General features: G+C 41.6%; 1 protein-coding gene across 5 annotated transcripts in view; it reads left to right on the top strand.

Moving 5' to 3' along the window:
• LOC121282291 (complement component receptor 1-like protein) overlaps nt 1-24,872 on the top strand; it is an 81,743-nt gene that overhangs the window by 35,165 nt on the left and 21,706 nt on the right. For 2 of the 5 annotated variants that reach the window (XM_041195937.1, XM_041195935.1), the window contains 8 exons: nt 1,157-1,348; nt 4,547-4,643; nt 6,730-6,803; nt 7,857-8,039; nt 15,284-15,475; nt 18,673-18,769; nt 20,855-20,928; nt 21,982-22,164. In XM_041195937.1, coding sequence (XP_041051871.1) covers nt 1,157-1,348; nt 4,547-4,643; nt 6,730-6,803; nt 7,857-8,039; nt 15,284-15,475; nt 18,673-18,769; nt 20,855-20,928; nt 21,982-22,164 — 1,092 coding nt within the window. The remainder of the gene's footprint in view (nt 1-1,156; nt 1,349-4,546; nt 4,644-6,729; nt 6,804-7,856; nt 8,040-15,283; nt 15,476-18,672; nt 18,770-20,854; nt 20,929-21,981; nt 22,165-24,872) is intronic. The other 3 variants (XM_041195936.1, XM_041195938.1, XM_041195940.1) reach the window with 3 other exon arrangements.

Below are 24,872 nucleotides of genomic sequence, written 5' to 3' on the forward strand. Positions count from 1 at the left end.
CCCTTTTTTTTTTACTTCCCCCACTTCCCCCCTCAACCCTATCGATGCTTTTCTCACTATGGACACCTTTTACACTTAATTTCTCCAGTCTTCCTTGTTGGCAACTCATTTGCTTTGTCTGCAAATTGTGACTCGCTCACATCCTACCCTGGATAAGATTTGCCTCCCAGGTGAAAATTAGGATAAAGAAAGACACTTGCTTTCTTTCTTTGTTAACACTTGGAGGGTAATAGCTGTCCCCTGAGAGAGCAAATGTTAGGTGGAAGCTGGCCAGGGCTAAATTTGCCAGTACTCTGTCTTATGTTTGGGATGCTGCTAGTGTATGTTGATCCGGAAGAGAACAACTAAAAGCATGGGATCATTCCTTAAGTGTCCAATGGAGCATGTCTCCTGGCCTCCTAAAAAAATTTTTTTTTTTTCGTCCTTGAAACTTTCCTGTTTGGTCACTTCTAGCCCCAAAGGACCTTCTCGCAACTGTACCTGCCAAGAGTACCACACTAGATTTCTGGCTCAGATTGCCAGTTAAATATGCAGTCAGTTCCTGATAGAATTGGGATAAATCTCAGAAACTGGCAAGGCAGTTGTAGAAAAGTGTCTTTTTCCACCTGTGCAAAAGACCAAGTTAAATTAAATGACCAAATGAACTGAGCTCTGCATCTGAGCAAGCCTGCAGGGCAATTTTAATTGCTGTACACCTGGATTCCATCTTGTATGTAGGATTAAAATTCCCCATTCTGTTTCTCTCTCTTTCCCTGGCTCAGTTCCTGGGAAACTATCTTCTGCAAATCATCTTTTCACTTTATTCTAAATGAGTAATTCGGTGTGCACAGGAAGTTTTTAAATTTGTTTTTGAGTGCTTGTATTGGACATTGCCACCATCATTTGTATTTCATACTTGTTTTGGTCCTTGAGAATCGTAAATTTGGACTCATTTATAGAAGGGAATGCCATTATGAAGAAGGAAGGGGGCTAAGAAAAAAATCAGTGGATTTGACACTGGTCAGAAAATCAAAATGCAAGTTTAAAAGATCAAATGCTAGTATTAGACTGAAAGACGTGAGGTCGTTTAGATTTGGAGATATCTTCCACATGTGACCTTGATGTACTGGAAGAGAGATTTGTTAGAACTATGAACTTGATGTTTTTTTTTTTAAAGGTGAATGTGGCAGGCCTCCAACATTGGAAAATGGCACTCCAGATGATAAATTTATTCCTCTGACCACCTTTCCTGTGGGTACTAAAGTTAGTTACAGATGTTACCGAGGTTACGTGTTTAAGGAAGGGGGTTCAAGACTTGTTACCTGCATGGCAGGTTCAACTTGGTCACCATTGCAGGCTGTTTGTGAACGTAAGTAATGAGCAATTTTATTTCCCTTCTTCCCTTGCCCTCACTTTTTTTTCCCTTGATCAGTTTTCTCTCAAAGGAAATGACTTGTGCTGGAGTTCATTTCTCTAGAGACAAGCAATTTTTTGGTACTAAGCCAAGTGACCATTCTTGTATGTGAGTCTGAGTGCCTCAAATGTAGGCGGCACCATAGTTTGGCTTGAATCATTTCTAACCCAATATGCAATAAAAATCTCAACAAGGATCACTGGATATTGATCAGTAATGGGACCCACTTGTGTTCTACCCTGGGTGCTAATGACACCAGAGTATTGGACGCTGTTATTTGAAAACCAAGTCTTTTGTACGTCTTATGTTTGCACGCTATCAATGAGTAATCAAACAAAAAGCCTGTTAACAATTGAAAGTGGATATATATTTTTGGATGTCTTTGCCATCATGAAATTGCTGATTATTCCATGATAGGTCATTTCTTTAGTCACCAAGAAGGGTGTTAATGGTCCTTTAGGTAAATTTGTGCTCCTCCTGTTCCTCGCCTGTCTTCCCTTTCTTTATTACCCTATTAAAATCCAACCATATCCAGATGTACGTCAATAGTATATTTCTCGCTGAACTGGCTATATTAGAATCTGTTGTCATTTGTTAATCAAGGTTAAGCAGCAGTGAGGTGAAATGATTAATTTTCTTTTTTGTTGCTTCTGAAATTGGAACAGAAGCTAGGTTAATTACTGAGTATCAGAAATAGGGGGCAGGAGTTTAACTTTGGGGGGTGGGGCCCACTCATCGACACGTAAGATGTCGCAGGATGACGTCGGGCAGATCTCCCGACATCACCGCACCCCATTTAAATTTTCAGGAAGGCGGGGGTTCAGCAAAATCAGCTGCGCGACCACCAACCTGTCAATGGCCAATTGAGGCCGATGACAGGATCAATTAAGCAATTAAAGGACCTGCACGTCCAACCTTAAGGTTGGCGGGCAGGCCAGGATCCCCAGCGGCAACTGGAAAAACAGCAGTATGAGGTTTCTGTAGGGTTTTAAAAATGTTAATAAAGTTGTTATGGAAATTATGAACATGTCACAACTCATGTCACATGAAGGGGACATGTAAGGGAATATTCTTCTATATTTTTAATATTGTTGAAAGTAGAGGCAGCATTTTGACTCACTCATCTCCCTGAGGCTATGATTCATGTTCAGCTTTCACAGCAGGATACAAGCAAATAACCTAGAGTTGCACTTCAACCTGAAACATTGGGCAGAATTTTGCTGTCGGCGAGCAGGGGGTGGGGCCCGCTCGCTGAGGCGTAAAATGACACGGGATGACGTTGGGTGGAACCTCCAACATCATCCTGCCCCATTTAAATTTTCAGGAAGGCGGGCCCGCAGCAAAATCAGCAGCGGGCCTGCTCGTCTGTCAATGGCCAATTGAGGCCATTGACAGGATTATTTATATAATTAAGGTACCTGCCTGTCTAACGTTAAGGTTGGTGGGTCGGCCAGGATCCCCGGCGGCAAATAGAGAAAACACAAAACCTCATCCAGCGGCAGGATGAAGTTTCATGCAGGGTTTTAAACAGTTTAATAAAGTTATTATGCAAATTATGAACATTTTCGATCACATGTGACATTGTCACATGAGGGAGGGGCGTTCGGGAATTTTTTTTAAATTTTTAATATTATTCAACGTGGAAGCGACTTAGCATCAGGGAGATGTGCGTTCTTTTGTGCGCATGCGCGAAAGAGCGCACTCTCGCTTTTGGGGAATCCCCCGTTGCCCACACAAGAAGCACACAGCGCTTCCCGCTGGACATCACACTGGGCGTGTGTTAATTGGCCCGTCCACATAAAATGGCGGCGGGGCCTTTTCTCCATCGGGAATCGTCTCCCCGCCCACCGGAGATTGGGTCGGGCCCGCCCGCCCGACTGGCAGAAAATTCTGCCCATTAAGTTTGTTTTTCTTGTCACGTGTGCTGTCAGACCTGTTCAATGTTTCTAATAGTTTCTTCATAGTGTCTTAAGACTTCGACTGAGTGTAGAGAATGTGAAGCACTTATCAACATGTACACCTGGGTGTGGCCAGCTCTCAAATACTGCAACAGTCACTGAAAAATTGTGATTTGCATAGTCAACCCTAATCATGGTGCAATATGGGTGTTATGATTGCTCCTGGAGATGACCTCCACATGGCAGGTTTATGCTGTGCTGTTAAGAATTGGCAAGAGTGTGAGCCAGTTAATTCACCCAGTTGTTCATGGGTGAAGCAAAAGCAGAGCAGCCTGTGTAAGTGGGAAAGATACTCGTGCCTGAACAAGCCTGCCATTGGGCTGTGTTGGAGATCTGACTGATGCACAGTTCTTGTTGTTGGTCCTAAAGATATATGCAACCTCTCACTCTGTGGTGAATTGTAGACCAGAAATGCTGAACAGGGCTGTGGATGGCTTTGTTGACTGAGTTAATGTTTCATATTCACCTTTCACAGCAGGATGCAAGCAAATAACCTAGGGTTGCACTTGAACCTGAAACATTACATTTGTTTCTCTCACCACAGGTGCTGCCAGACCTGTTCAGTGTTTCCAATAGTTTGTTTTCATGTTGAAATTGTTTTTGTCAGTGTCCAGGCCAACATATTTCCTTTATTATAAATTGATTAATGAGTCACTCACCTCACTGCTGCTGTGGGAGCTTTCATTCATTGTGTAGAATGATTACCATATTTACTTAAATAACAGTGACTGCACATCAGAGTACGTCATTGCTCACAAACACCCAAAGTGCTTCACGTGTAAAGTGATGAGATGCTGTCTTAATTTCTTTACGTGTCTTGATCACAAATTTGCCAAGGAAATTGCTGAACTTCTGCACATCTGCGATTTTCTTTATTAATCTGGCCATATTCTACCATGGCCTTAATAGATACAACCATTATTAAAATAAAACAGGATCATTCCATTGAGTTTGGATTGACTGGTAAAACACATTCTTTATGAGATTGCCTCGAGCTTACATTAAAAGCAAAGTCATGACATTATCAAATTTTGTATCATTGGACAGGATCTTTAATTTCCATTGCTGTGAAAACTTGAATATAAATCCTAGAAGAATTGGAGCTAACGCATGCAGTGGTTTTCATAAAGTTAAACTGTGAATTGCATTCAAAACCCATGAGAGAATGTGGTGTATTTTAACATTTTTTTTCTAGCAAGAAGCTGTGACAATCCTGGAGATATTCTCAATGGATATTATAATGCATCAAGTACCACTTTGGGAAGTCGAGTTACTTTTTATTGCAATGCAGGGTAAGTGTCCAGTTTATCAATCACTGAATGAGGTTGTTCACTCTGTTGTAAAAGATTATATTTTGTTCAGATTTTAAGTTGAGGTCAGTCGTGGTAGCTTCCCCAAGAAGGAAACCACTTGCTCAGTTTATTTCTGGTGATTTCCTGTGTTGCCTTTGAATAAATTTTCCTGTTCTATAACTTGGTTGTCTTATCATTTTACATTATGGACAGTTAATGTGCTTATATTTTCACCCAATAACAACTGGATCAAGTGTCCAAATCCCATCAGCTAGATACTGTGACAATTTATTAAAAAGAAATACAGAATCTGAGGGTTCAGAATTGAAACTTGGTGCTTACTTCCTTAAAATATTTGATGCTACTGTTCAACTGAGTTAAGATGCATGAAAACTCTTCCCACGATAAACTTCCAAAATCCGGCATAAGATCATGAGTAATAGGAGGAGTAGCCCATTGAGCCTGCTGTGTCATTTGATAAGATTGTAGCTGATCTGTTTGTAGTGTTAACTCCACTTTCCTGCCTGCCACCATCACCCTTGACTCCCTGGACAATCAGTTGGCCTCAGCTTTGAATATATTCAATGACTCTGTCTCCACTGCTCTCTGGAGCAAAGAATTTCATTGATTGTTGATCAGAAATTCCTCTTCATCTGTCTTAAATGAGATGTCCAAATTTGGAACTCCAACCTTAGTTCTAGATTCCCTTATAAGGGGACACATCCTCCCAGCATCTCCCCTGTCGAGTCCCTTCAGAATCTTCTTTCAATAAGATTACCTCTCATTCTTCTAAATTCCAATGAGTGTAGGTCCAACCTGCTCAACCTTTCCTCCGAAGACAACTGTTTTCATCCAAAGAATCAGCTTAGTGAACCTTCTCTGAACTGCTTGGAATGCGAGTATATCCTTCATAAGTATGGAGACCAAAAGTGTATGCAGTACTCCAGGTGTGGTCTCCCCAGTGCCCTGCACAGATGTGGGAAGACTTCCCCACTTTTATGCTCCATTCCCCTTGCAATCAAGGCCAACATTTCACTTGCCTTCCTAATTGCTTGCTGTACCTGCAGGGTAAGTGATTTTTTTGGGGATTCATGTACAAGGACATCCAGATGCCTCTGTAATTCAGCATTCTGCAGTCTTTCTCACTTTAACATTCGACTTTTCTTTTTACACAAAAGTGGACAACCTCACATTTCCAGTTCATTTGCCAATTTTTTTGCCCAGACAATTAACCTATCACTATTCCTTTGCAGATTTTTTGTATTGTTCTCAAAGGTTTTCCTACTTATCTTGTACCTTCAGCAAATTTAGCTGCAATACACTTTGTCCCTTCATCCAAGTCATTAATATAGGTTGTAAATAGTTGACCCCAGCACTGATCCCTGTGGCACCCCATGGTTACATTTCGCCAACCTGAAAGTGACCCATTTATCCTGAATGTTTCCTGTTAGTTAGCCAATTCTCTGTCTATGCTAAGATATCACCTCCAATGCTATGAGTTATTCTGCAGGAAACTGAGGCACCTTATGCCTTTAGGAAATATAGATACATAACATATACTGACTCTCCTTTACCCTGCTTGTTACATGCTCAAGAACACCTGTCAAACATGATTTCTTTCACAAAACCAGCAACATCAATGCTCATTCATTTAGCACCTGTTGTAATAAAACATTCCCATGGTGCTTCACAGGAGCATTACCAGGCAAAATTTATTGCTGAGCCAAATAAGGAAAGGGGATATTGGGGTAGCTGACAAGGAGTTTGATCAAAGAAGTTGACTGAAAGGTGAAGGGTTTGAGGCAGAAAAGTAGAAGGTTTTGTTGGGGGGTGTGAGGGTGGGGTGTTGTGCTTGGGACGTAGGCTGCTGATGGTCTAGCTGGAGTTCTGTAGTAACCATGCAAGTTATTTTGCTTTTCGCTCTGCTCCACTGCTAATCAATTAGCATGTTATTTATCATTATAGATCTTAATCCATATAACCTTCAGAACAGGTGATGTGATCAGAAGAAATTGGTTTCATTTTTGATATTGGGTAATTTTTTTATATTACTGCAGCAGTTTTTTGATTTCTTTTTCTTTTCCAGATATAAGATGGTTGGTAGGGACTACCGGATATGTACAGCTGATGGTTGGGATGGCCAGGTTCCAACGTGTGAACGTAAGTTCGGACTTCTAAATGGCACAGAATGGTTGCCTTGGTTTTTTTCTGTGCCCAAGGATTGAACTATGCTACAGCAATATAATTAATACTTTGATTTTTCACATTTCATTCTTAACCTGAAGAAACAACCATTCAATTAATCAAGCTAGTACCTTAACTGTTATTCAGTCTCTGCTATCACATGGACTCTGCTTCCTTATTAATCTCTTCTCAAGAGCAGTCTTTCAAGGGTCATTGAATACCACAGTGATTATTGGCTGGAGTGGAACAAGAAGCAAAGTATTAGAAATACTGTGTAAGCAAGAGTTTTGTAGTAACCTTTTGGCAACTACTGAATTATACCTCTTGAATTTAGAAGCTACACAAAGGAAACCAAACCTGATGCATTTTGATGTAGGAAACGTATCACCTGGATTCGGTCATATACCTTTTAACGAGTTCAGGTTGTTTGCATTTGCACAGCTCTGACACCATCCCTGCTATGGAGTAGTGCAGTTACCACTGTAAATTCCAATGAGGAATTTCTTTGACATTCAAGTATCCTATTGTGTCTCAGAAACTAATTTTCTCATGAGCAAAATGTTCAAATTTCACAATTGTCGGGTATTTTGATCAACTCAAATTAGGAGAGAGTGCTGAAAATGGATGGTATGTTATTCAGCACATGAGAGAACTGATGAAGGGCTATGTCTAAAATATTCAGTTGCTGTTAAGCATCAATCTGTCTTGGCTGTTGGTTTAGATTCTCTAATTTGCTGTGGAAAAAGCTTCCATCAAAAAGATTTGTTTTGATCTCCCTCCTTTGCTTTAGCAGAATATAGATGGCTCACATTCAATGATCTCAAATATGAAATGAAATCACATCAATGTAAACGCAGTTGGAATTCCTTCATAACCCCCTGCTGCCACCCCCACCCTCAATAACCAATCTACATAATATTGGTTGTCCATTGAGTTATTGGCTAGTGGAAAAGAAGTGTTGGTGAACTTGAATGTTTTGCCACTGAGACATTTGATTTGACAGTCTGACTGAATTTCATTTTTCCCTAGTTGTCACATGTCCCGATCCTCCCTCTATTAGTAATGGGACAGTTTCATCACCATCTGGAGAGTTCTGGACATTTGGAAGTGTAGCAAAGTATCACTGTAATAAGGACTACTCACTGATTGGTGAAGACACCATCACCTGTGGAGCAAATGGAGAATGGGACAAGGATCCACCAAGATGTCAAGGTACAGAACTATTGTTCAGAATTGTCAACTTTCCTGCAGCATTCAGTTGGAGCCAGAGATGTTGCCTATCCAAGTCAGAGTCCTAACTGTCATTGTAGTTTCTAATTCCATCAATGCATGGTACTTCCTGCCCAGTGTACCCCACTGTAGGATAATCTTCTTCTTTCAACACCCCACACAATGCCAGTGGATCAACTATCACCATTGCCCTTTGCACTTCCTACAGATTGTCCGCCCCGTTATGAGCAAGGTCCTTGCCATCCATAATCTTATTGTGCAGGATTGGATTATCATCATGGCCTTGATTGAAAACTAAGGGAGAGGTGATGCAGCTTCCCTGAAGTGTATTCTTCCTAGCTGGCTATACCTTCCACAACTTGTTCCAAGCAGGCCATCCTCCTTGACTTGTCTGCAACCGTTTAACATGGCTAACTATACCACCCCCTTAATACAGCATTTGTTGTCCAGCTGAGTGGGACTGCACTCATGCTGGTTTCATTATTCTGTATTTAATGATAGTTGTAGAATTGCTGCAATGGCTTCCCTTGTCTGTCCTGCACTATTATCTCCGGTACCAGCTCGGGATCTCTCCTTGCTGCCCTCCATTTCTCATCTGCATGTTGGCCCTCAACTGACTTGTGTTGTTGCTGCTTCCACATGTATGTCGATGACCTGCCATCAACCTTTCTTAAATAAAAGCAAAATACTGCGGATACTGGAAATCTGAAACAAAAACAAAAATACCTGGAAAAACTCAGGAGGTCTGACAGCATCTGCAGGGAGGAATATTGTTGACGTTTCGAGTCCGTAAGATTCTTCATCAGAACTAAGGAAATAGAGAAATGAGGTGAAATATAAGCTGGTTGAGGGGGGTGGGACAGGTAGAGCTGGATAGGGGGCCAATGATAGGTAGAGGCAAAGAAGAGATTGCCAAAGATGTCATGGACAAAAGGACAAAGGGGTGGTGACGGTGGTGAAATTATCTGAGGAATGTGCTAATGGGGACATTAAGGGTAGCAAGCAGGACATGCTAGTGGCAGATGGCCCTCGTGAGGGTGGGGTGGGGGAAGGGATTGAAATGGTTTAAAAGGTGGAGATAAAACAATAGATTGAAATAAATTTAAATATAGGTGGGAAAAGAAAAATATATTTGTAAAAAAAATGATAAATTATTGGAAAAAGGGGGAACGGAAAGGGGGTGGGGATGGAGGAGGGCGTTCATGATCTGAAATTGTTGAACTGACTATTAAGTCCGGAAGGCTGTAAAGTGCTTAGTCAGAAAATGATGTGCTGTTCCTCCAGTTTGCGTTGAGCTTCAGTGGAAAATTGCAGCAGGCCAAGGACGGACATGTGGGTATGAGAGCAGGGTGGTGTGTTGAAATGGCAAGCGAGAGGGAGGTCTGGGTCATGCTTGCGGACAGACCGAAGGTGTTCCGCAAAGTGGTCACCCAGTCTGCGTTTGGTCTCTCCAATGTAGAGGAGACTGCATTGGGAGCAGCGAATGCAGTCGACAAACCTTTCTTTACCTTTCTTTCAACCTTTCTTAATCTGCCATGCCACCTTTCAAAAATTCTTGCACATATACCCCAATCCCTCTGCTCTTGCACCCTTAGCTGTTTTTACATATTGCCGCTATCAACTTTGTCTGCATTAAATTTCCTTTGCCACACATCCACCCATTCGTCCATCCAGTCTATGTCCTTTTGATGTCTGTCACTATTCTCCTGCCACCAGTTCACAATACTTACAAGATTTATATCAGCTGTAAATTTTGAAATTGTGCGCTGCACACTCTTATCCAAGTCTAGGTTATGGAATAAAGGCCAAGAAAAGCAGTAGCCCTAATACTGACTCCAGGAGCCCTGGCGCATGTCATCCTGCAGTCTGAAACAACCATTCACAGTTACCCTCTACTTTTTCACTCAGCTTTAACTTTGCTGACAAGCCTGTTTGAAGCGCTTTATCAAATGCTTTTTGGAAATCCATGTACACCAGAATAACCTCATTAGCCTCATCTCTCGTCTGACCTCAAGCACCCTTTTTCTGTTTCATCTCTCCCTCTTTTTCACATTACTCTGCTGTTGATTCTTTTTGTGTTTTTGTTCCCCCCTTGTCAGAATGTACCTTTACAGTAGCCAAACTATATCACCTCTTTAAATGTAGCCTATAGATATTGGGCAGGAAACCTGTGTCGCTGACTCCTCACTCCCCCGACAAGTGTCTGAGGCTGAATCAGCCTATTAACAATGTTGGTGTTAATATTTGACCCCGAAGTGAACTTCCAGCCACATGTTGTCATAATCACAACAGCCTAGTTGCACCTCCTTCACCCAAATCTGGCCCCTGCTCATTTGCTTAATCATGTCTTTGTTACCTCTGGAGTAGATTGTCAGTAGCCATGCCTCTGGTCGCACTAGCATCTTAACCAGAAGGATGCAGGTTCGAGTCCCACTTCAGGACTTGAAGCACAAAAACAAAGGCTGGTAGTGGTGCACTGCCGCAGGCACCATCATTTGGAACGATGTTAAATAGAATCCATGTCTGCCCCTGTATCTACTTCACCAATGTTGACTACTTAAGTCAGTATTAAAATCCTGATAAATCTGTTGTCTGATTGGGTGCATCTTCAGATCTTAGTTAAGTTTAAAAAAAAAATACTTTTAGGATATTATAAAATATACCTAGTTAGGCTTCCTTGTGCTCAGAAGATCCAGCTTAATTTTTAAAGCCTCCTTAGTCCTGCAAACAAGCTTAATTAGCAGAAATTGCCAATGGTAAGTAATTTTACCCATTTCCCATTTGGTGTGTAGGACCAACTTTGTGCGTGATGTTTAGCTTTTCTAAACTAGCACACAATTTGTGCTTGGAATTCCCAATCTTTTGCACTGTTTATGTTGATTTTTGGGCAAATTGCACTAGGTGTATTCAGTGCAATCAAGTAAAAGCTTCAAGCCTGGAACTATTCTGAAATGGAGATAAATATGATACAGGCAATTATAGATCCAATAGTGGGCAGAATGTAGAATAGGTTATTGCTATGTAAGTGCTAAGAGACTGTCATCATAGGCTTAGAATGTGGAACGTTTGCTTTACAAACTTCTTTGACTTTTGGAGCTGATTGCAAAAAACCCAAAATGGAAAATGGAATTATCTCTCAATTTGGACCTGCAGAAAACATCTGAGAAGGAATGGTACTTGTGTAGTACCAGTGTTGCGAATATATCTAGTTCATAGTTCACGTGTTTTAGAAAAAAAACTGTAACTCCTAAAGCTAAAAGTGAACTGAAAATGGCGTAAATGCAATTCAAGCAAGCTTGGAGCTTATTGCATTGAAGGTTCTGGCTTAAGAGATTAACAGCTAGAAATGTAAGGTAATTAAAATGCTGGGCTTTAGAAATGGGAACGAAGGAGCAGGAGTCGACCATTTGGCCATTCAAGCCTGCTCCACCATTCAACTAAATCATGGCTAATCATTTACCTCTGGCGTCACTCTCCCACCTGATCCCCATAACCCTTAATGTCATTAGTATCTAGAAATCTATCGATTTGTATCTTGAACATGCTCAGTGATTGAGCTTCCACAGCCCTGTAGGGTAGAGAATTCCAAAGATTCACCGAGTGAAAAAATTCCACATCTCTGTCTTAAATGGGCTGCCCCTTATTCTGAAACTCTGTCCCTTGGTTCAAGACTCTGAAACCAGGAGAAACATCCTATCTGCATCTACCCTGTCACACACTAAGAAATTTGTAAATTTCAGTGAGCTCACCTTTCGTTCTTTGAAATGTTAGAATATGGGCCCAGTTTCCTCAATTTCTCCTCATGAGCCAACCCTGCCATCCCAGAGATAAGTGTGGTGAGCCACTGTTGCACTTCCTCTTTGACAAGTATATTCCACCTTGGATCAGGAGATCAAAACTATACACAGTGCATTCTCACCAAGACTCTATTCAATTGCAGCAAGACATCCTTACCCCTGTACTCAAATTCCCTTAAATGAAGGCCAGCATACCATTTGCCTTCCTTATTGCTTGCTGCACCTGCTAGCGAGCTTTTTAGTGACTCATGAACAAGGACAGCGCTCTTCCCAAACCCTGTCCATTTCAGAAATACTCTGCCTTCCTGTTATTTTTAACCAAGTGGATGCCTTCACACTTGTTAACATTATATTCCACCTGCCATGTTCTTGCCCACTCACTTAAGCCTGTCTAAGTCCTCTTGAAGCCTCCTTGCATCCTCCTCACAACATACATTCTGACCTAGTTTTGTCATCAGCAAATTTGGAAATATTACAATTGGCCCCCACATACAAATCATTGATCTAGATTGTGAACAGCTGTGGTCTGAGCACTGACCCTTGTGGTACCCCACTGGTAACAGGCCGCCATCCTGAGACCGATTTGTTTATTCCTACTGTTTTCTGTCTGTTAACCAGTTCGGTATATTACCCCCAATGATCTAATTATGTTTACTAACCTGTGTGGGAGCTTATCAAAAGCTGCCTGAAAATCCAAATACACCATTTTCACTGGTTCTCCTTTTATCTATGGTACAAGTAACATCTTCCCAAAAATTCCAACAGGTTTATCAAACATGATTTCTTTTTCATAAATCCATATGACTCTGCCTAGTTATCTCATCCTTTATAATGGAATCTAACATTTTCCCTACTACTGACAGTCAAACTAACAGGTATGTAGTTCCCTCTCTTTCTCTCTCCCTCCGTTCTTAAATTGGGAGGTTACATTTGCTTCTTTCCACTCTGAAGGAACCTTTCCAGAATCTATAGAGTTTTGAAAAGTAACCACCAATGCTTCCACTATTTCTATAACCACCTCCTTCAGCACTCTGGGATGTAGCTCATCAAGTCCAGGGGATTTATTTACCTTCAATCCAATTAATTTTGAGTACTACATCTTTACTGAGACAAACCTCTTTCAGTTCATCATTTTCACAAGTCCCTCGGTTCCTCATATTTCTGGGAAATTTTCTGTATCTTCCTTTGTGAAGACAGACACAAGGGTGGAATTTTATGGCCCCTCCCGCTGGCAGCATTTTCCAGTCCTGCCAAAGTCCATGGACTTTTGAGCAGCTCATACTTTTTCTGGCCCTGCTTCCACCATGACAGGGCCGTAAATATCCACCCAAAGCGATTGTTTAGTTTAGTTTCTCTGATATTTCCCTATTCCCAATTATAAATTCTCTTTTTCTCATAACTAAAGAAGCTTTTACTATAAGCCTTTTGTTTTTGTTAAACCCTCCCCAACAGCACTAGCAGATCTCCCTGTGAAGATGTTGGTCCCAGACTTGCAAAGGTGCAGCATGTCCATGTTGTACAGGTCCCCAATGCTCAGAAATCTGATGCCCTCTCTCCTACACAATTCTCCAGTCATGTGTTCAATCGCTCAATCCTCTTTTTCCTATCCTCACTAGCACGTGGCACTGGGAGTAATCCTGAGATTACTGCTTTTGATCTCCTTTTTAATTTCTTAACTCCCAGAAATCTGCTTTCAGGACCTCATCCTCCCTTCCTACTATGTCATTGGTACCAATGTGCACCATGACCTCTGGCTGTTCATCTTCCACCAGTAGAAGGTTCTGCAGTCATCCTGTGACTCCTTGACCCTGACCCCAGGGAGGCAATATACCATTCTGGTGTCATGTCTACAGCAACAGATATGAAGCCTGTTCCCCTAACCAGCAAATTCCCTTTCACTATTGCTCTTCCGCTCCCGTTATAAATTGGGAATAAATTGGGAATAAAGCTCTCTTTCCCCCCCCACCCGCAACAGTGGGGAAACTCTGCCCATTGCTGTACCTCTCCATTTTCCTCAATCTCTGACTAGCGATGCTGTCAATCTGTCTGACATGAAGTTGTGGATGAGTGAAATTTTCCAACAATTGAACATCAGGGAGACTAGAGCTATTGTTGCTGTTGACCGCAACGAACTCTACTTTTGCCACGGATTCCTCCCTTCCAATCGGACTGAATCAGATTCTGTGCAGCCTTGATATTGTGTTTGATGCATTATGTTCCAAAGCCCACATCTGAGCCATTGCCAAGACTACGTCCTACCTCTGCCCTACCGCCCTTTTTTTTTTACTTCCCCCACTTTCCCCCCTCAACCCTATCGATGCTTTTCTCACTATGGACACCTTTTACACTTAATTTCTCCAGTCTTCCTTGTTGGCAACTCATTTGCTTTGTCTGCAAATTGTGACTCGCTCACATCCTACCCTGGATAAGATTTGCCTCCCAGGTGAAAATTAGGATAAAGAAAGACACTTGCTTTCTTTCTTTGTTAACACTTGGAGGGTAATAGCTGTCCCCTGAGAGAGCAAATGTTAGGTGGAAGCTGGCCAGGGCTAAATTTGCCAGTACTCTGTCTTATGTTTGGGATGCTGCTAGTGTATGTTGATCCGGAAGAGAACAACTAAAAGCATGGGATCATTCCTTAAGTGTCCAATGGAGCATGTCTCCTGGCCTCCTAAAAAAATTTTTTTTTTTTTGTCCTTGAAACTTTCCTGTTTGGTCACTTCTAGCCCCAAAGGACCTTCTCGCAACTGTACCTGCCAAGAGTACCACACTAGATTTCTGGCTCAGATTGCCAGTTAAATATGCAGTCAGTTCCTGATAGAATTGGGATAAATCTCAGAAACTGGCAAGGCAGTTGTAGAAAAGTGTCTTTTTCCACCTGTGCAAAAGACCAAGTTAAATTAAATGACCAAATGAACTGAGCTCTGCATCTGAGCAAGCCTGCAGGGCAATTTTAATTGCTGTACACCTGGATTCCATCTTGTATGTAGGATTAAAATTCCCCATTCTGTTTCTCTCTCTTTCCCTGGCTCAGTTCCTGGGAAACTATCTTCTGCAAATCATCTTTTCACTTTATTCTAAATGAGTAATTCGGTGTGCACAGGAAGTTTTTAAATTTGTTTTTGAGTGCTTGTATTGGACATTGCCACCATCATTTGTATTTCATACTTGTTTTGGTCCTTGAGAATCGTAAATTTGGACTCATTTATAGAAGGGAATGCCATTATGAAGAAGGAAGGGGGCTAAGAAAAAAATCAGTGGATTTGACACTGGTCAGAAAATCAAAATGCAAGTTTAAAAGATCAAATGCTAGTATTAGACTGAAAGACGTGAGGTCGTTTAGATTTGGAGATATCTTCCACATGTGACCTTGATGTACTGGAAGAGAGATTTGTTAGAACTATGAACTTGATGTTTTTTTTTTTAAAGGTGAATGTGGCAGGCCTCCAACATTGGAAAATGGCACTCCAGATGATAAATTTATTCCTCTGACCACCTTTCCTGTGGGTACTAAAGTTAGTTACAGATGTTACCGAGGTTACGTGTTTAAGGAAGGGGGTTCAAGACTTGTTACCTGCATGGCAGGTTCAACTTGGTCACCATTGCAGGCTGTTTGTGAACGTAAGTAATGAGCAATTTTATTTCCCTTCTTCCCTTGCCCTCACTTTTTTTTCCCTTGATCAGTTTTCTCTCAAAGGAAATGACTTGTGCTGGAGTTCATTTCTCTAGAGACAAGCAATTTTTTGGTACTAAGCCAAGTGACCATTCTTGTATGTGAGTCTGAGTGCCTCAAATGTAGGCGGCACCATAGTTTGGCTTGAATCATTTCTAACCCAATATGCAATAAAAATCTCAACAAGGATCACTGGATATTGATCAGTAATGGGACCCACTTGTGTTCTACCCTGGGTGCTAATGACACCAGAGTATTGGACGCTGTTATTTGAAAACCAAGTCTTTTGTACATCTTATGTTTGCACGCTATCAATGAGTAATCAAACAAAAAGCCTGTTAACAATTGAAAGTGGATATATATTTTTGGATGTCTTTGCCATCATGAAATTGCTGATTATTCCATGATAGGTCATTTCTTTAGTCACCAAGAAGGGTGTTAATGGTCCTTTAGGTAAATTTGTGCTCCTCCTGTTCCTCGCCTGTCTTCCCTTTCTTTATTACCCTATTAAAATCCAACCATATCCAGATGTACGTCAATAGTATATTTCTCGCTGAACTGGCTATATTAGAATCTGTTGTCATTTGTTAATCAAGGTTAAGCAGCAGTGAGGTGAAATGATTAATTTTCTTTTTTGTTGCTTCTGAAATTGGAACAGAAGCTAGGTTAATTACTGAGTATCAGAAATAGGGGGCAGGAGTTTAACTTTGGGGGGTGGGGCCCACTCATCGACACGTAAGATGTCGCAGGATGACGTCGGGCAGATCTCCCGACATCACCGCACCCCATTTAAATTTTCAGGAAGGCGGGGGTTCAGCAAAATCAGCTGCGCGACCACCAACCTGTCAATGGCCAATTGAGGCCGATGACAGGATCAATTAAGCAATTAAAGGACCTGCACGTCCAACCTTAAGGTTGGCGGGCAGGCCAGGATCCCCAGCGGCAACTGGAAAAACAGCAGTATGAGGTTTCTGTAGGGTTTTAAAAATGTTAATAAAGTTGTTATGGAAATTATGAACATGTCACAACTCATGTCACATGAAGGGGACATGTAAGGGAATATTCTTCTATATTTTTAATATTGTTGAAAGTAGAGGCAGCATTTTGACTCACTCATCTCCCTGAGGCTATGATTCATGTTCAGCTTTCACAGCAGGATACAAGCAAATAACCTAGAGTTGCACTTCAACCTGAAACATTGGGCAGAATTTTGCTGTCGGCGAGCAGGGGGTGGGGCCCACTCGCTGAGGCGTAAAATGACACGGGATGACGTTGGGTGGAACCTCCAACATCATCCTGCCCCATTTAAATTTTCAGGAAGGCGGGCCCGCAGCAAAATCAGCAGCGGGCCTGCTCGTCTGTCAATGGCCAATTGAGGCCATTGACAGGATTATTTATATAATTAAGGTACCTGCCTGTCTAACGTTAAGGTTGGTGGGTCGGCCAGGATCCCCGGCGGCAAATAGAGAAAACACAAAACCTCATCCAGCGGCAGGATGAAGTTTCATGCAGGGTTTTAAACAGTTTAATAAAGTTATTATGCAAATTATGAACATTTTCGATCACATGTGACATTGTCACATGAGGGAGGGGCGTTCGGGAATTTTTTTTAAATTTTTAATATTATTCAACGTGGAAGCGACTTAGCATCAGGGAGATGTGCGTTCTTTTGTGCGCATGCGCGAAAGAGCGCACTCTCGCTTTTGGGGAATCCCCGTTGCCCACACAAGAAGCACACAGCGCTTCCCGCTGGACATCACACTGGGCGTGTGTTAATTGGCCCGTCCACATAAAATGGCGGCGGGGCCTTTTCTCCATCGGGAATCGTCTCCCCGCCCACCGGAGATTGGGTCGGGCCCGCCCGCCCGACTGGCAGAAAATTCTGCCCATTAAGTTTGTTTTTCTCGTCACGTGTGCTGTCAGACCTGTTCAATGTTTCTAATAGTTTCTTCATAGTGTCTTAAGACTTCGACTGAGTGTAGAGAATGTGAAGCACTTATCAACATGTACACCTGGGTGTGGCCAGCTCTCAAATACTGCAACAGTCACTGAAAAATTGTGATTTGCATAGTCAACCCTAATCATGGTGCAATATGGGTGTTATGATTGCTCCTGGAGATGACCTCCACATGGCAGGTTTATGCTGTGCTGTTAAGAATTGGCAAGAGTGTGAGCCAGTTAATTCACCCAGTTGTTCATGGGTGAAGCAAAAGCAGAGCAGCCTGTGTAAGTGGGAAAGATACTCGTGCCTGAACAAGCCTGCCATTGGGCTGTGTTAGAGATCTGACTGATGCACAGTTCTTGTTGTTGGTCCTAAAGATATATGCAACCTCTCACTCTGTGGTGAATTGTAGACCAGAAATGCTGAACAGGGCCGTGGATGGCTTTGTTGACTGAGTTAATGTTTCATATTCACCTTTCACAGCAGGATGCAAGCAAATAACCTAGGGTTGCACTTGAACCTGAAACATTACATTTGTTTCTCTCACCACAGGTGCTGCCAGACCTGTTCAGTGTTTCCAATAGTTTGTTTTCATGTTGAAATTGTTTTTGTCAGTGTCCAGGCCAACATATTTCCTTTATTATAAATTGATTAATGAGTCACTCACCTCACTGCTGCTGTGGGAGCTTTCATTCATTGTGTAGAATGATTACCATATTTACTTAAATAACAGTGACTGCACATCAGAGTACGTCATTGCTCACAAACACCCAAAGTGCTTCACGTGTAAAGTGATGAGATGCTGTCTTAATTTCTTTACGTGTCTTGATCACAAATTTGCCAAGGAAATTGCTGAACTTCTGCACATCTGCGATTTTCTTTATTAATCTGGCCATATTCTACCATGGCCTTAATAGATACAACCATTATTAAAATAAAACAGGATCATTCCATTGAGTTTGGATTGACTGGTAAAACACATTCTTTATGAGATTGCCTCGAGCTTACATTAAAAGCAAAGTCATGACATTATCAAATTTTGTATCATTGGACAGGATCTTTAATTTCCATTGCTGTGAAAACTTGAATATAAATCCTAGAAGAATTGGAGCTAACGCATGCAGTGGTTTTCATAAAGTTAAACTGTGAATTGCATTCAAAACCCATGAGAGAATGTGGTGTATTTTAACATTTTTTTTCTAGCAAGAAGCTGTGACAATCCTGGAGATATTCTCAATGGATATTATAATGCATCAAGTACCACTTTGGGAAGTCGAGTTACTTTTTATTGCAATGCAGGGTAAGTGTCCAGTTTATCAATCACTGAATGAGGTTGTTCACTCTGTTGTAAAAGATTATATTTTGTTCAGATTTTAAGTTGAGGTCAGTCGTGGTAGCTTCCCCAAGAAGGAAACCACTTGCTCAGTTTATTTCTGGTGATTTCCTGTGTTGCCTTTGAATAAATTTTCCTGTTCTATAACTTGGTTGTCTTATCATTTTACATTATGGACAGTTAATGTGCTTATATTTTCACCCAATAACAACTGGATCAAGTGTCCAAATCCCATCAGCTAGATACTGTGACAATTTATTAAAAAGAAATACAGAATCTGAGGGTTCAGAATTGAAACTTGGTGCTTACTTCCTTAAAATATTTGATGCTACTGTTCAACTGAGTTAAGATGCATGAAAACTCTTCCCACGATAAACTTCCAAAATCCGGCATAAGATCATGAGTAATAGGAGGAGTAGCCCATTGAGCCTGCTGTGTCATTTGATAAGATTGTAGCTGATCTGTTTGTAGTGTTAACTCCACTTTCCTGCCTGCCACCATCACCCTTGACTCCCTGGACAATCAGTTGGCCTCAGCTTTGAATATATTCAATGACTCTGTCTCCACTGCTCTCTGGAGCAAAGAATTTCATTGATTGTTGATCAGAAATTCCTCTTCATCTGTCTTAAATGAGATGTCCAAATTTGGAACTCCAACCTTAGTTCTAGATTCCCTTATAAGGGGACACATCCTCCCAGCATCTCCCCTGTCGAGTCCCTTCAGAATCTTCTTTCAATAAGATTACCTCTCATTCTTCTAAATTCCAATGAGTGTAGGTCCAACCTGCTCAACCTTTCCTCCGAAGACAACTGTTTTCATCCAAAGAATCAGCTTAGTGAACCTTCTCTGAACTGCTTGGAATGCGAGTATATCCTTCATAAGTATGGAGACCAAAAGTGTATGCAGTACTCCAGGTGTGGTCTCCCCAGTGCCCTGCACAGATGTGGGAAGACTTCCCCACTTTTATGCTCCATTCCCCTTGCAATCAAGGCCAACATTTCACTTGCCTTCCTAATTGCTTGCTGTACCTGCAGGGTAAGTGATTTTTTTGGGATTCATGTACAAGGACATCCAGATGCCTCTGTAATTCAGCATTCTGCAGTCTTTCTCACTTTAACATTCGACTTTTCTTTTTACACAAAAGTGGACAACCTCACATTTCCAGTTCATTTGCCAATTTTTTTGCCCAGACAATTAACCTATCACTATTCCTTTGCAGATTTTTTGTATTGTTCTCAAAGGTTTTCCTACTTATCTTGTACCTTCAGCAAATTTAGCTGCAATACACTTTGTCCCTTCATCCAAGTCATTAATATAGGTTGTAAATAGTTGACCCCAGCACTGATCCCTGTGGCACCCCATGGTTACATTTCGCCAACCTGAAAGTGACCCATTTATCCTGAATGTTTCCTGTTAGTTAGCCAATTCTCTGTCTATGCTAAGATATCACCTCCAATGCTATGAGTTATTCTGCAGGAAACTGAGGCACCTTATGCCTTTAGGAAATATAGATACATAACATATACTGACTCTCCTTTACCCTGCTTGTTACATGCTCAAGAACACCTGTCAAACATGATTTCTTTCACAAAACCAGCAACATCAATGCTCATTCATTTAGCACCTGTTGTAATAAAACATTCCCATGGTGCTTCACAGGAGCATTACCAGGCAAAATTTATTGCTGAGCCAAATAAGGAAAGGGGATATTGGGGTAGCTGACAAGGAGTTTGATCAAAGAAGTTGACTGAAAGGTGAAGGGTTTGAGGCAGAAAAGTAGAAGGTTTTGTTGGGGGGTGTGAGGGTGGGGTGTTGTGCTTGGGACGTAGGCTGCTGATGGTCTAGCTGGAGTTCTGTAGTAACCATGCAAGTTATTTTGCTTTTCGCTCTGCTCCACTGCTAATCAATTAGCATGTTATTTATCATTATAGATCTTAATCCATATAACCTTCAGAACAGGTGATGTGATCAGAAGAAATTGGTTTCATTTTTGATATTGGGTAATTTTTTTATATTACTGCAGCAGTTTTTTGATTTCTTTTTCTTTTCCAGATATAAGATGGTTGGTAGGGACTACCGGATATGTACAGCTGATGGTTGGGATGGCCAGGTTCCAACGTGTGAACGTAAGTTCGGACTTCTAAATGGCACAGAATGGTTGCCTTGGTTTTTTTCTGTGCCCAAGGATTGAACTATGCTACAGCAATATAATTAATACTTTGATTTTTCACATTTCATTCTTAACCTGAAGAAACAACCATTCAATTAATCAAGCTAGTACGTTAACTGTTATTCAGTCTCTGCTATCACATGGACTCTGCTTCCTTATTAATCTCTTCTCAAGAGCAGTCTTTCAAGGGTCATTGAATACCACAGTGATTATTGGCTGGAGTGGAACAAGAAGCAAAGTATTAGAAATACTGTGTAAGCAAGAGTTTTGTAGTAACCTTTTGGCAACTACTGAATTATACCTCTTGAATTTAGAAGCTACACAAAGGAAACCAAACCTGATGCATTTTGATGTAGGAAACGTATCACCTGGATTCGGTCATATACCTTTTAACGAGTTCAGGTTGTTTGCATTTGCACAGCTCTGACACCATCCCTGCTATGGAGTAGTGCAGTTACCACTGTAAATTCCAATGAGGAATTTCTTTGACATTCAAGTATCCTATTGTGTCTCAGAAACTAATTTTCTCATGAGCAAAATGTTCAAATTTCACAATTGTCGGGTATTTTGATCAACTCAAATTAGGAGAGAGTGCTGAAAATGGATGGTATGTTATTCAGCACATGAGAGAACTGATGAAGGGCTATGTCTAAAATATTCAGTTGCTGTTAAGCATCAATCTGTCTTGGCTGTTGGTTTAGATTCTCTAATTTGCTGTGGAAAAAGCTTCCATCAAAAAGATTTGTTTTGATCTCCCTCCTTTGCTTTAGCAGAATATAGATGGCTCACATTCAATGATCTCAAATATGAAATGAAATCACATCAATGTAAACGCAGTTGGAATTCCTTCATAACCCCCTGCTGCCACCCCCACCCTCAATAACCAATCTACATAATATTGGTTGTCCATTGAGTTATTGGCTAGTGGAAAAGAAGTGTTGGTGAACTTGAATGTTTTGCCACTGAGACATTTGATTTGACAGTCTGACTGAATTTCATTTTTCCCTAGTTGTCACATGTCCCGATCCTCCCTCTATTAGTAATGGGACAGTTTCATCACCATCTGGAGAGTTCTGGACATTTGGAAGTGTAGCAAAGTATCACTGTAATAAGGACTACTCACTGATTGGTGAAGACACCATCACCTGTGGAGCAAATGGAGAATGGGACAAGGATCCACCAAGATGTCAAGGTACAGAACTATTGTTCAGAATTGTCAACTTTCCTGCAGCATTCAGTTGGAGCCAGAGATGTTGCCTATCCAAGTCAGAGTCCTAACTGTCATTGTAGTTTCTAATTCCATCAATGCATGGTACTTCCTGCCCAGTGTACCCCACTGTAGGATAATCTTCTTCTTTCAACACCCCACACAATGCCAGTGGATCAACTATCACCATTGCCCTTTGCACTTCCTACAGATTGTCCGCCCCGTTATGAGCAAGGTCCTTGCCATCCATAATCTTATTGTGCAGGATTGGATTATCATCATGGCCTTGACTGAAAACTAAGGGAGAGGTGATGCAGCTTCCCTGAAGTGTATTCTTCCTAGCTGGCTATACCTTCCACAACTTGTTCCAAGCAGGCCATCCTCCTTGACTTGTCTGCAACCGTTTAACATGGCTAACTATACCACCCCCTTAATACAGCATTTGTTGTCCAGCTGAGTGGGACTGCACTCATGCTGGTTTCATTATTCTGTATTTAATGATAGTTGTAGAATTGCTGCAATGGCTTCCCTTGTCTGTCCTGCACTATTATCTCCGGTACCAGCTCGGGATCTCTCCTTGCTGCCCTCCATTTCTCATCTGCATGTTGGCCCTCAACTGACTTGTGTTGTTGCTGCTTCCACATGTATGTCGATGACCTGCCATCAACCTTTCTTAAATAAAAGCAAAATACTGCGGATACTGGAAATCTGAAACAAAAACAAAAATACCTGGAAAAACTCAGGAGGTCTGACAGCATCTGCAGGGAGGAATATTGTTGACGTTTCGAGTCCGTAAGATTCTTCATCAGAACTAAGGAAATAGAGAAATGAGGTGAAATATAAGCTGGTTGAGGGGGGTGGGACAGGTAGAGCTGGATAGGGGGCCAATGATAGGTAGAGGCAAAGAAGAGATTGCCAAAGATGTCATGGACAAAAGGACAAAGGGGTGGTGACGGTGGTGAAATTATCTGAGGAATGTGCTAATGGGGACATTAAGGGTAGCAAGCAGGACATGCTAGTGGCAGATGGCCCTCGTGAGGGTGGGGTGGGGGAAGGGATTGAAATGGTTTAAAAGGTGGAGATAAAACAATAGATTGAAATAAATTTAAATATAGGTGGGAAAAGAAAAATATATTTGTAAAAAAAATGATAAATTATTGGAAAAAGGGGGAACGGAAAGGGGGTGGGGATGGAGGAGGGCGTTCATGATCTGAAATTGTTGAACTGACTATTAAGTCCGGAAGGCTGTAAAGTGCTTAGTCAGAAAATGATGTGCTGTTCCTCCAGTTTGCGTTGAGCTTCAGTGGAAAATTGCAGCAGGCCAAGGACGGACATGTGGGTATGAGAGCAGGGTGGTGTGTTGAAATGGCAAGCGAGAGGGAGGTCTGGGTCATGCTTGCGGACAGACCGAAGGTGTTCCGCAAAGTGGTCACCCAGTCTGCGTTTGGTCTCTCCAATGTAGAGGAGACTGCATTGGGAGCAGCGAATGCAGTCGACAAACCTTTCTTTACCTTTCTTTCAACCTTTCTTAATCTGCCATGCCACCTTTCAAAAATTCTTGCACATATACCCCAATCCCTCTGCTCTTGCACCCTTAGCTGTTTTTACATATTGCCGCTATCAACTTTGTCTGCATTAAATTTCCTTTGCCACACATCCACCCATTCGTCCATCCAGTCTATGTCCTTTTGATGTCTGTCACTATTCTCCTGCCACCAGTTCACAATACTTACAAGATTTATATCAGCTGTAAATTTTGAAATTGTGCGCTGCACACTCTTATCCAAGTCTAGGTTATGGAATAAAGGCCAAGAAAAGCAGTAGCCCTAATACTGACTCCAGGAGCCCTGGCGCATGTCATCCTGCAGTCTGAAACAACCATTCACAGTTACCCTCTACTTTTTCACTCAGCTTTAACTTTGCTGACAAGCCTGTTTGAAGCGCTTTATCAAATGCTTTTTGGAAATCCATGTACACCAGAATAACCTCATTAGCCTCATCTCTCGTCTGACCTCAAGCACCCTTTTTCTGTTTCATCTCTCCCTCTTTTTCACATTACTCTGCTGTTGATTCTTTTTGTGTTTTTGTTCCCCCCTTGTCAGAATGTACCTTTACAGTAGCCAAACTATATCACCTCTTTAAATGTAGCCTATAGATATTGGGCAGGAAACCTGTGTCGCTGACTCCTCACTCCCCCGACAAGTGTCTGAGGCTGAATCAGCCTATTAACAATGTTGGTGTTAATATTTGACCCCGAAGTGAACTTCCAGCCACATGTTGTCATAATCACAACAGCCTAGTTGCACCTCCTTCACCCAAATCTGGCCCCTGCTCATTTGCTTAATCATGTCTTTGTTACCTCTGGAGTAGATTGTCAGTAGCCATGCCTCTGGTCGCACTAGCATCTTAACCAGAAGGATGCAGGTTCGAGTCCCACTTCAGGACTTGAAGCACAAAAACAAAGGCTGGTAGTGGTGCACTGCCGCAGGCACCATCATTTGGAACGATGTTAAATAGAATCCATGTCTGCCCCTGTATCTACTTCACCAATGTTGACTACTTAAGTCAGTATTAAAATCCTGATAAATCTGTTGTCTGATTGGGTGCATCTTCAGATCTTAGTTAAGTTTAAAAAAAAAATACTTTTAGGATATTATAAAATATACCTAGTTAGGCTTCCTTGTGCTCAGAAG

Source organism: Carcharodon carcharias, chromosome 9, assembly GCF_017639515.1.
Source record: "Carcharodon carcharias isolate sCarCar2 chromosome 9, sCarCar2.pri, whole genome shotgun sequence".
Classification (NCBI taxonomy): domain Eukaryota; kingdom Metazoa; phylum Chordata; class Chondrichthyes; order Lamniformes; family Lamnidae; genus Carcharodon; species Carcharodon carcharias.